General features: G+C 43.9%; 1 protein-coding gene across 1 annotated transcript in view; it reads left to right on the plus strand.

Annotated features, from left to right (window-relative positions):
- mdn1 (midasin AAA ATPase 1) overlaps positions 1-12225 on the plus strand; it is a 62729-nt gene that overhangs the window by 21394 nt on the left and 29110 nt on the right. The window contains exons 26-51 of the mRNA XM_042391074.1: positions 10-156; positions 889-1030; positions 1120-1254; positions 1399-1537; positions 2184-2316; positions 2627-2757; positions 3318-3456; positions 3686-3800; positions 4050-4310; positions 4403-4600; positions 4895-5103; positions 5204-5326; positions 5478-5675; positions 5934-6041; positions 6201-6389; positions 7259-7348; positions 7449-7712; positions 7806-8070; positions 8176-8335; positions 8864-8980; positions 9067-9275; positions 9365-9513; positions 10310-10509; positions 10949-11172; positions 11417-11530; positions 11804-11933. Coding sequence (XP_042247008.1) covers positions 10-156; positions 889-1030; positions 1120-1254; positions 1399-1537; positions 2184-2316; positions 2627-2757; positions 3318-3456; positions 3686-3800; positions 4050-4310; positions 4403-4600; positions 4895-5103; positions 5204-5326; positions 5478-5675; positions 5934-6041; positions 6201-6389; positions 7259-7348; positions 7449-7712; positions 7806-8070; positions 8176-8335; positions 8864-8980; positions 9067-9275; positions 9365-9513; positions 10310-10509; positions 10949-11172; positions 11417-11530; positions 11804-11933 — 4289 coding nt within the window. The remainder of the gene's footprint in view (positions 1-9; positions 157-888; positions 1031-1119; positions 1255-1398; positions 1538-2183; positions 2317-2626; positions 2758-3317; positions 3457-3685; positions 3801-4049; positions 4311-4402; positions 4601-4894; positions 5104-5203; positions 5327-5477; positions 5676-5933; positions 6042-6200; positions 6390-7258; positions 7349-7448; positions 7713-7805; positions 8071-8175; positions 8336-8863; positions 8981-9066; positions 9276-9364; positions 9514-10309; positions 10510-10948; positions 11173-11416; positions 11531-11803; positions 11934-12225) is intronic.

Here is a 12225-nt window from a genome sequence, read left to right on the forward strand (position 1 = left end):
ATCCCCCAGGTGCTGTCCAGGGCTTTCAGGAACCGCTTTGTGGAGCTGCACTTTGATGAGCTGCCCAGTGGAGAGCTGGAGACCATCCTCCACCAGAGATGCAGCCTGCCTCCATCCTACTGCACCAAGCTGGTCAAGGTCATGCAAGACCTTCAGGTAACTGTGCACTCTTGTATGTTGTTGAATATTGGCCAGATTGTTGTAACCCTTTGAACCCTGGACTTATTTTACTTGTTTTGTAATCTTGCAGTCAATCTCAGTAGAGTCACTACATGTCTTAGCCAGGCATGGCATTTATTGTTGTTTTCAGACTAATTTGGGATACTCAGAAATACCACCATGTTGCATGTGAGTGTACTATACATGATTTAAAACAGTAAAATGTAATGTTTTCAACATGGGGTAAATATCTGTAAAGTATATGAGTGGATAGAGAAGAGTTCTAGCAATGTAAGAGCCATGTTGATAGAACATTCTGAGCCTTAGCATGGAAAGTCCTGCTGAATGAACTATTAGCACTTCCTGTTTGTACTGTGAGCACGGATGTTCAGGCCACTGTCACTGGATTACTGTGACACTGAACAAAACTCAAAAAATGATGATTATAAGACAGTTATGAGGAGTGTCTTTTTCTAAACTGACTGGATTTTTGGACCTTTATTGTGATCAGGACATTGGAGATTTTTACAGCCTTGTAAACTGTAAGTTACACTGAATCTAACAATCATGTCTGCGTGTTCAGGTTTGACTAAGTTATGACTGTCAGGAGGAGGTGTGTGTGTTTATTGATGTAGATGAGGCTGAGAGGAATACCTTACTTGTTGTTGTTACCTACCTCTTTTTGGGGCGATCCTGACTGCATGTGTGAAATGTGTTTTCCTCCTCCAGTCCCTACGCAGGGGATCTTCCGTGTTTGCGGGGAAACACGGCTTCATCACCCTCAGAGATCTTTTCCGCTGGGCAGACCGCTACAGGCTGGAGGAGCAGATGGAGGCCTCTCAGGACTGGCTGCAGCATTTGGCTGATGACGGTGAGGCTTGTCAGACATCTCTGTTAAATCACAGACAGACACCCGTGTTCCACTGACAGCCTAAACGAAGCTGTTGTCCTCTTCGTTAGGGTACATGCTGTTGGCAGGACGTGTGAGGAAGCCGGAGGAAGAGACCACCATCCTGTCCATCCTGGAGAAACACTTCAAGAGGACGGTGAACCCTAAAAACCTGTTCTCTCAGAAACAGGTCACCAGCCAGTTCAGTGAGTGGAGCTTTACAACACTTGAATCAACTTTAACTTTAACTTGAATCCAAGTGAAATCCCAAACAATGAAAGGAGAGAATAGAGCCATCCAGCATGTCTGATGAATACAGTATAATGTTGGCTTTATGTTCTGATCGGCAGGTCCCTTCATCGACAGCATCGCTGGAGTTCCAGAGGAGTTTCGCCATGTGGTGTGGACACACGGCATGAGGAGATTAGCTGTGCTGGTAGGACGGGCGCTTCGATTCGGCGAGTCTGTCCTGCTCGTAGGAGACACTGGGTGAGATTCAAATGTCGCAGCCAGGCCCACTTCATTCTGTCTTTAAGAAGATATATATAACATTTATTTCATCAGGTCATCTCAGATTCTAAGAGTAAAATGGACATGGTCAAAAGAGCTGTGGTACAAATTCTCAAGTAGCTGACCAGGAAAAAGTGTATGAGAAAGAGTGCTAGACAGATGTTTGTTTGTTTGTAGTTATTTTTTTAAATGAAAGCAAGAAACAGCTGGTAGTAGGAAGAAGAGCGTAAGAAATACCATGTGCAGAGTGCGAAAATGTGAAAAAGTTAAAGGGGCTCAAGTGTTGAGGTTTGCAGTTTCTGTTTGCAGTTTCCATTCCATATGTCCTAGCCCTTTAACACAACACAACAGTATTAAACCAGCAACAAGACAAACAGTAAAAACACATTTACAAGAGTCCAATCCTCTGAATGCACGGCCTGAAACTTATGAAATACTATAGAAACAGATGTCTAATTTCTATCTAGTCGGTGCAGAACAGAACTCACTGGTCAAATTCAGCAGATTTCGCTTTGCTCTTTGCTTGTGTTTGATATTGCCTCCTGCAGTTAAGTATAGAGTTTTAAGAACTTAATAAGAATATATGTTAATCATTCTAAACTCTTTTGTCCTGTTCCCTCACCAGATGTGGAAAGACTACAATCTGCCAGCTCTTTGCTGCTTTGGCTGGACAGAAATTTTTCTCAGTCAACTGTCACCTCCACATGGAGACGTCTGACTTCCTGGGAGGACTGCGACCCGTCAGACACACACATCAGGTACTGCAGAGTCTGTGGTTGGTTGGAGGGTTAAATCTATAACAAAGACACAGGAGCAGAATCTCACCCAGAATCTCAGAATCTCTTTTTTTTTTTTAGTTGGCAGAAGTAAGATACACAACAGTAAATCCTTCTTTTTACTCCTGGAACTTATAACTAAATATAATTAAATCATATTTATGATAGATAGAAGGCAAAGGACAGTGTCATTAAATTGAAAAGAAAAAAGACAAAGTGAGTCTGTAAAATGGACTCCTTGAAAAACAAGTAAAGCAGAGTTTGACCCCGTCCTCGCTGTGTGTGGCTGCAGGCTGACGGGGAGGACTGCAGGCTGTTTCAGTGGCTTGATGGTCCTCTGGTGCTGGCCATGAAAGAGGGAGGAGTGTTCCTCATGGATGAGATCTCCCTGGCAGACGACTCTGTGCTGGAGAGACTCAACAGGTAGACACACGCACACACACACACACACATATATATATGCACATTGTTTTTCGATTGACACCAACTGTATGTTCTGTGGCTGAAAATGATTCATATGGACATTTGAATTTGGGAATATCCTAACAGAATTAATTTCATAAACTTATTAATATGAATAAGTTGGGATGTAAGGCTTTCTTGGGACATACAGTATTTCTTTAACCACAAACTGCCTTTCCTCTCACAAAATACCTGATACACAGGTATTTTGCCTATAAAAATATGGATTAAACATGACATCTCATGCCACAAAACATACCTTCTCTGAGCCTTTTCAAGCTTTTAGTGCACCTGTTCATGACAGTAAAACTTGTATACAATACAGTGCATTTATGAGTGTATGGTGCCACAAAGTGCACTTGGTAGTACATTTCAAATGGCACATTGTACATTTTGTGCACATATTGTATTTTGAGCCACAAAATCCAACATGAACTTGACAGGATGCCCAACACACAACCACATAGAGGTGATTAACAGACTAAGAAAAGCCCCTGACAGTGTGTTTTATCTGTTGTCAGTGTTCTAGAGACGGAGAAGTCCCTCGTCCTGGCAGAGAAGGGCAGCGGGGACAATGACGATGTGGAGCTGATCAGTGCAGCTGCAGGTTTCCGTCTGGTAGCTACCATGAACCCTGGAGGAGACTTTGGCAAAAAGGAGGTAAATTTAAAAAAAAGGATATTTCTGTGTTTTCAGTGGAGATTAGGATGAAGGCAGCGAAGTCCTGCCTGCTCACTTTTTTAAAAGAGATAGTATTGTATTTTCCTTGAATTTATAATGCATATTTTGAATGCAGGATGTTTGTCCAAGTGATTTAACATGCTTTTTAAAATGTATGGAGGTTCTTTAGAGCTGTGTATGACTTTTGTGCTGGTCTGTGTTTGGACAGCTCTCTCCAGCCCTCAGGAACCGTTTCACAGAGATCTGGTGTCCTCAGAGCAATGGCCGCAGTGACCTGGTTCAGATCATCCAACACAACCTGCGCTCTGGCCTCTCAATCGATGGTAAACTGGCTGAGAGACGTGTAGATTTAAGCTGAAACAAGTTTTTGAAGCAGTCATTCAGTTACACTACCAGCTTCACTGCTCTCTCCATAAGAAAATAATGGATCACATTGCTGCAGAGCAATTCTGCCACTAATCATGTGTAGAGGGTCATAGTCTTATAAACTACATGATGACAGACAATGCAGGTCTTACTGAAAACATATACAAAACAAATTTCACTGATATGCTTCTTTGAATCAAACACAGGCGGCGATATCGCAGAGCTGATGCTGGACTTCATCGAGTGGTTGACCCAGCAGGACTTTGGCCGGCGCTGCATCCTGAGTGTCAGAGACATCCTGTCATGGGTAAACTTCCTCAACGCTGTGTGTGAGCGGGACGAGGATGGCTTCATGACTATGGGAGCCCTCGAAGATGAAGAAGAAGCAGAGTGGGATCTCAGACTGGACACTGTTACAGCCTTCATCCACGCAGCATGTCTGGTCTACATAGACGGCATCGGCTCAGGTGAGCAGATGGCTCATTTTTACTTCCACTCAGAGTTTGACACTCAAAGGAGCTGTTTGGGAAATACGATCTGAGTCTCCCTTTTCTTGCAGGGACCACAGTGTCCTGTGCAGACAATGCCTTCCTTGCTCGCCGGCTGAGCCTTGGTTTCCTGCAACAGCGGCTGAGCAAGATGACCAAGCTGGATCAGGATATGCTGGACGCCCTGAGAGTCTATGACACCAGCCTGCCAAGGGAACCCCAGTGGGGTGAAGACTTCTTCGGCATCGACCCCTTCTACATCGCCTTAGGTATGGACCTTGATGATTTATAAGATGCTTTGTTAGATGCATATGATGAAGACCATATCCTCAATCATCTACTTCTCATGTTTTTGTTAATGCCTTACTAGCCATACGTAACACATTGAAATGCTTTATAGCAATGCATTCCTTATATATTGCTGGGTCGACTGGTATCAGCCCCGTTCCCTGGTGAGCAGGGCCTATAACAGTCGATGGTAATGTAATGTCCACATACAGTGTTGTTCCCCTTTTCCTGATTGAATAGCTCATCACTCTGTATGTATGCATGTATCCCCTCAGGGCCTCAGACGGAGAGCCGTAACCTGTCAGAGTACGCCATCGCAGCAGGCACTACCGCAGTGAACGCCCAGAGGCTTCTTCGAGCGCTAAAGCTGCAGAGGCCTGTGCTGCTGGAGGGCTCGCCTGGCGTGGGAAAGACCAGCCTGGTGGCAGCACTGGCAAAAGCTTCTGGGAACCACCTTGTCAGAATCAACCTGTCTGAGCAAACGGTAACCATTTATATGAACGTTCACAAGTTCTCCACTCTGTTGCAGGATGAAAATAAAGTTCTAAAAGGCTCCAATGCTGATGATGTGCTCTCTCTGGCAGGATGTTACTGACTTGTTTGGGACAGATCTCCCGGTGGAGGGAGGGAAGGGAGGAGAGTTTGCATGGCGCGACGGCCCCCTTTTGGCTGCTTTGAAGGCAGGCCACTGGGTTGTCCTGGATGAGGTAGGCACCACCTTTCAGGCATTTTTATACACCAGATTTCATGGTTGGGAGCCTTTTCTTATTTGCAAACCTTTTGTAAAAAGAAATTGTAATGATGATGCTGAGATAATCTGTGATTTAAACTGACCTGCCTTGATCCTCATGCTGACAGCTGAACCTGGCCTCTCAGTCGGTGTTGGAGGGTCTGAACGCCTGCTTTGATCACCGAGCAGAGATCTACATTCCTGAACTGGGCATGAGCTTCCAGGTTCAGCATGAGAAGACCAAGATCTTTGGCTGCCAGAACCCTTTCACTCAAGGAGGTGGACGTAAGGGACTGCCCAAGTCCTTCCTCAACAGATTCACTCAGGTAACAAACAGTCACTGGTGGACTTGGGGGATGTCACACATATTTGACAGTTGAAAGCTGCAACTACATCTTACAAACTGGTCTTTTAAAAAGTACAGTGTAGACCTGCTCTATGTGAAAAGTGCCCTGAGATGACTTCTGTTGTGATTTGGTGCTATATAAATAAAATTGAATTGAATTGAATAAACAAACTTGAATCTTTATATTGATTCTCTTTGATCCGCATTCATGAAATCTGACTTACCTCTTTGTTTCCAGGTTTTTGTGGACCAGCTAACCAGCAAAGACATGGAGTTCATAGGAGACTCCATTTTCCCCAACATCGATAAGGAAATCATTGCTAAAATGGTGGAGTTCAGTAACAGGGTAGGTTTTCTATTCCCTTTCTCCTGTACTATATGACTCTGACTGTCTGCTGGAGCGATTTTAAAAGCTGAAACTGTCCAGCATCAGGCAACTTTTCACTTCTTTATGACTGTCAGTGAGTCAAAAAAGGCCTAAAAGGTATTTTCCTTCCTTCTATAGCTTGTCCAGGAGGTGTGTGTGGAGCGGCGGTGGGGTCAGAAAGGAAGCCCCTGGGAGTTCAACCTGCGCGACATGTTCCGTTGGTGTCAGCTGATGCAGGCTGACCAGTCGCCGGGATTTTTCAACCCAGGCCAACATGTAGCCGTGGTGTACGCTGACAGGATGAGAACAGAGGCTGACAAGGCTCAGGTACACTGTTTAACCATGCTTTCATTTGATGGTCCATCTGCTGCATGTTGAATTAAGAGATAAAAGACTTTGTTATCCTTTGTATCATGGCGTGTCTCCCTTTTGTTGTGGCCTCTTGAGCCAGGTCATAACAGTAGGGATAATATTCATACCACATCTCAACCATAATCTACTTAATTTATGCAGCCTTTCACTTGTGGGTTTGAGCCACATTATCACATTTTGTCATCAATGTCTCTTAACTTTTGGTTGGGCACTACAAAAGAATTATAAGTGAAGAAAGGGCTTGCTGTACATTAAAAGCCAACTTAAAACTTCAGAATATTGAAATGTTTTCTGCAAGGGGAAGAGGGAGCAATGATTTCTGTGTCTGCCTCATCAGGTTTGCTTATAAATCAACAGATCACAATCAAGTCATTTTGAGCTATTACTATCACAGGCTCTTTAAACCCAAAGTTACTGACTGAGACTGGTAGGAAAGTCTGAGGGCATTGGTGGACAGAGAGTGGCAGGTCTGGAAAGTTCCTTAGAAAAGCATGTGCCTTTCAGAAAGGAGGGACAGAGGCACAATAGGGCAAAGCCATGAGCTTTGACTTGTTGTGACAGAAAAGCTGGAAGTAAAGAATGTTTGGCATTTTTGCCTTGATAAATGACTTAAATAATGGAGGCGACCATATACAGACACATGATAAGTTAAAGGAAAAACTGGTATAGGCCTGAATGCTTGACCCCTACAGTGAGGGGATCTGGTGGCTCTGTTATGCTGTGGGGGGTATTTTACTGGCATGGTTTGGGTCCCCTTGTCCCCTTAGAGGGAAGGGTCACTGCAAATAAAGACAGAGTTGTGAACCTCCTCCTGTCCCACACAGGTGCTGTCTGTGTTCAGGAAAGTGTTTGGGGAGGACTTTGAGCCGTACACAGGCTCCAGACAGTTCCATACCACTCCTCTCAACCTGCAGGTTAGTCCAAACACAAAAACCTCATCCTGCTTTTCAGCAGTAAATGTTTTAAATTGTAGCGACAATTAAGGATTTCCTCTTTCATGGACTGCCCCTGTAGGTGGGCTTCTCAGTCCTGCAGCGCAGCGGTGGAGCCCCTGTGGCCTTGGACCCCCCACTGTCCATCACACACCAGGCCCTTCGGCCCCTGGAGTCCCTGATGAAGTGTGTAGAGATGGGCTGGATGACCATACTTGTGGGGCCTACGGCTAGTGGAAAGACGAGCCTGGTGAGACTGCTGGCTCTGCTGACAGGGCACCGCCTGAGGGTCATGGCCATGAACAGTGCCATGGACACCACGGAGCTGCTGGGAGGCTTCGAACAGGTAGTTAGGAACTCAGTTTTCTAGTTTACCAGGCTTGTTTCTTTGTCTGAAAACATCAGGTCACATCACTCTGCACTCTTTTCATTTTTCCAGGTGGATATCATGCGGCCATGGCTGCAAGTGTTGGAAAGCGTGGACTACATAGTTGCTATGGTAATAAGGCGTGGCCTGATGTCGCTGGATGTCGGCATCCAGGACACAGAGTTCCTGCTGCAGACATGGGGTCTGTTCTGCCACTGGCTGAAGGAGGAAGGGCTGCAAAGATCCGGGGGAACGGTCAACTCTGAGGCACTGAACAAGCTGGAGGTCATCATCCTCCTCCTGCAGAAACTCAACACCAAGCTCAAAGTGTTCACAGGTAATGGCCAACTAATAACTGCATACTATCTGGTAAAAAGGAAAACTGTATATAAGAATGAGAATGTGTTTCCAGTGGTGTGACATGCTTGTGTTTGTCCTCCAGACATGTCCAAACTGCAGATGGACTTCACGCTGCTGAAGGAGCGTCTGGCCCAGCTGGAGGACGGATGGACCAACGGAGGCTTTGAGTGGTTGGATGGTATGCTGGTCCAGGCCCTGCAGGCTGGTGACTGGCTGCTCATGGACAACGTCAACTTCTGCAGGTGAGGAAACTCCAGTGTTCTTCATTAATTTGTGTACTTTTTGATGTATATGTAACATTTTTTCACTTGGGATTTGGAATTTTGGGATCTTGGCTGCGTCATTAGCTCGCTGGGTTTAACAAATGGATAATAGTTTGAAAAATGTCAAAGATCACACACTTCATTAAGGGCCAGAGAACACTCAAAGATCAGTTTAAAACTGTTTAGAAATTTTATACAAGGAAGTGGTATTTTAATTGGTCCATTATTATTTTTACTACTCACATTAGGCTAATTGTGGCATTGGCGTGGTTGTGGTAGATAGCAACAAAAGAAATAAACTAAATTAAAAAATGCAACTAACCACAGGACAAGCATGTCTGGAAATCTCTCAAAAGTCTCTCAAAAATGGGGTTTTAAAATATGAGATTCTCAAGGATTATAACTTCAACAGTGATTTTTGTCGTTTCAGTAGGCAGTCTGAAAAAAAAAACAGTTTCCGTGTTCCAGCATTTGGTGATTTGAATTAATTGTGTATTATGTGCTCAGTGCGTCTGTCCTGGATCGCCTCAATGCTCTGCTGGAGCCTGGCGGATCCCTCACCATCAATGAACGTGGCGTCATAGATGGGAAGACCCCGAAGATCACCCCACATCCTAACTTCAGGTAGTACACCAAATTAGAGCTTGTTCACTTTTTGTTGAAGTCATTAAAGACGTCGGTGCTCAGCTGATGTGCGTTGGGCTGTGCAGGTTGTTCCTGACCATGGACCCTGTGCACGGGGAGCTCTCCAGAGCCATGAGGAACAGAGGGGTGGAGGTTTACATCCCTGGGGAACATGAGGGGGTCTGCTGGGACACACTGGACCTGAAGACCCTGCTTCATACTGCGGGGGTGACTGGGGACTGTGTGTGTGATCTGCTGATTGAAATACATAAAAGCATCAAATCTGCCATCTGGGGTGAGCCTCGACAACACGAAAACAAATTAATATGCTGTCAGGGAGTCAGTCTGCAGAGTTAATCAAAAACTCTGGCTGCTACCTTTCAGATTCCCCTGCTTCATCATTGGCCTCCCTCATCCATGCTGCCACCCTGCTATCCTGTCAGCTGCAGAGAGGTGTAGATTTGCCCAGCGCGCTGCAGCATGCCTGTGGAGAAGCCTACTCCTTCAGCCAACGCACCACTGCCAGCCAAAAGGTATCAACACCCCATTATCAATCAATGCAATTCCACCTGTAATATTTCTCTATTTTTCACATGTGGTGTCCCCCAAGGGTCTATTCTGGGAACACTTTTATTTTCTTTATATATACTGCCACTGATGCACTTTTTACAGAGATTTGACATTAAATTCCATCTCTATGCTGATGACAGACTGCTGTATGCCCCTGTAAGACCTGGTGACACTCCTAGTTTAACCCAAATCTTTTCATGTCTGTCAGTAATTAAGACATAATGACACAAAACTTTGCACCACTTAACCAATCTATATTGGAGATTCTTCTGTTTTTCCCATTGTCTTTCACCAATCTCATGCAGTCACAACAGGGCCATCTATCATTTGAAATAAAGGACCGTGTACACAACTGGAGAGTTCACAACCGAACTCTAGTCATTCATTACAAAACAAGTCATTACATTAAGTTACATCAGTTTGAACTGTCTGAGATTTGCTACATTTTAATTTTTTAAATCATTCTTATTATGTTCATTTTTATTGATATTTGTCTCCTGCTTTGTTAGGTCACCATTATTATGAAAGTCCAAAACTAATTTAATTTGTCAAAAATGTCCATTCCAGCATTAACTTTGGTTTGTGACGAGGGTTTCTCAAAACTAGCCTGATTTCCATATATTTGCTGCAAATGTTAATGGTCTCCAGAGCATAAATCCTATTATTTTGTTTACTCACTGTCCGTTCAAACTGAATCTAGTGAGCATATTCATGTTCCCCAGAGGATGAATAAACATGTGTGCATTATTATCCCTCCAGCAAGCCCAGCAGGTGATTGAGCAGCATTTGGCCATCCTGGACACGGAGGACTGGGGCAGTGGGCTGCTGTGTGCTGGGGTTTGGCCTGACGGCTTCCCCTCTGCCCTCCTCTCCACGGAGGATTCCTGCTTCTCCGCTGTCCTCCGAGATGGACAGGTCCTGTCATTTTGCCTGAACACCCTCAGCCTACAGGGCAAACGGTAAGGATGGAACAACACAATCAAATAAGTCTACAACAGATAATAAAGGAAATAAAGTTGTACCTTAAGTTGAAATACTGAAAGCAGTTGAAGTGGCAGTTGAAACAGAATTACTGAAAATACTTTAAATGAAAGTTAAAATGGAACTCATAAATGGGTGGAAGTTTCCTCTCAAGTGTAAATGCTGAACAAAATTCAATGTCAGTTTTAAGACTTGAGGTGTCAGTTTAAGTGAAAATGCTGAAAGCAATTGTACCCTCATTTAAAGAGTAAGAGATGAAAGTCATTGAACTGTCAGTTGATGTGTAAGCACTGAAAACATTTGAAATATCAGTACAACACATCACTGCTGAAAGGACCTATCAGCACCAATATGGAAAAAAAGCTATATGATTATCACTTCAGGAAATATTTGTTAACACTAATTGTGTTTGCAAAGGAATCGTCCACTGAGTCTGAGTGACCTGCAGAGGGCGTTGCAGAGCAATGGTGTCCATGAAAGCCAGGTGTTCTCAGGAGGAGTGGTGGATTTAGAGGAAGGAGATGCTCTGCGTCTGATTCCCACGGCAGTGAGACTGCTCACAGAGAGAGCCTCTCACGGAGACTGGATCCTCCGCAGCAGCTGGCTCTCACACCTAGGAAAGAGCTACAAATATGCCCCTGGTTTGTTACTCTGCACACGCAAACACACACATCAACCCAATATTCTAGACTTAAAAGTATAATGTATGTACAATGAACAATACATTTTCTTGGCAAGAATAAAAGTTACATGTTTTTGTCAAACTGCAAATATTCAAGACATAGGCATCACTGGCCCATCGCTCGTCAGCATGTAAAACATTTCACATCACAACTGCAATACACTGCAGAAAGTAAAATGTCATGTGATTCTTGACTCTTCTAGATCCAGCTCTGGTCCAGGTGGAGGCAGGAAACAGAGCTCTGAAGGCTGTGTTCAGTAGCAAACTCACTACTAAGGGCAAGTCCCTTACAGAGTTGCTGCAGCCACACAGCATAGGTAAACCTTCTTTCATTTTCTTGTACTTGTGTGAAAATATTTCTATTTAATTTTATCGTGTGACTAATTTGTATCTCCATTCCCTGCAATTTTCATGTATATTATTAAAAACTTAAAATTCAGAGGTAAGAATTGGTATTTGAGTCATGTAATAAGGCCATTAAGATGATAGTTTATGACATTGCCAGTTTTAGGGAATTTTCAGTGTGGTGAAATAGTATACTGTATGTTCTATCACCAGGCTATTAACCATTGTTTTGTATATATTCCCAGATGAATACAGGATTCTGGTGGACATGCGCTGGAACAAGCAGTACCTGGATATTTTAGCCAACAAGTGTAACTTTGAGGATGAAGAAAGATACATGGAATTTCTGGAGGCACTGAACGCAGTTGCCAACAGGTAGGAGATCAATTTTATCCTGATTGCCATGTGCATGACTCTAGCTCAGACATGTAGCTCATACTCTACTTAAAAAAAGACTGCTGCAGTAGAACAAGTCAGGGTTTGTACAGTGTTAAGGATTAGAAATGTGACATAACGCAGGTTTAAAACTGTAAAGCCTGGTTACATGTCTGCACATCTCATATACTGATGCCACAGCTGTCATTTCAATAGTTAAGGTATTCTGTAAGGTTGCTGTAAAAAGATGTTGTGTGAAATGTATGAAGCGTACAGTAAAAGATTAAGATTT

The sequence above is a fragment of the Thunnus maccoyii genome, chromosome 17 (assembly GCF_910596095.1).
Source record: "Thunnus maccoyii chromosome 17, fThuMac1.1, whole genome shotgun sequence".
NCBI classification, from domain to species: domain Eukaryota; kingdom Metazoa; phylum Chordata; class Actinopteri; order Scombriformes; family Scombridae; genus Thunnus; species Thunnus maccoyii.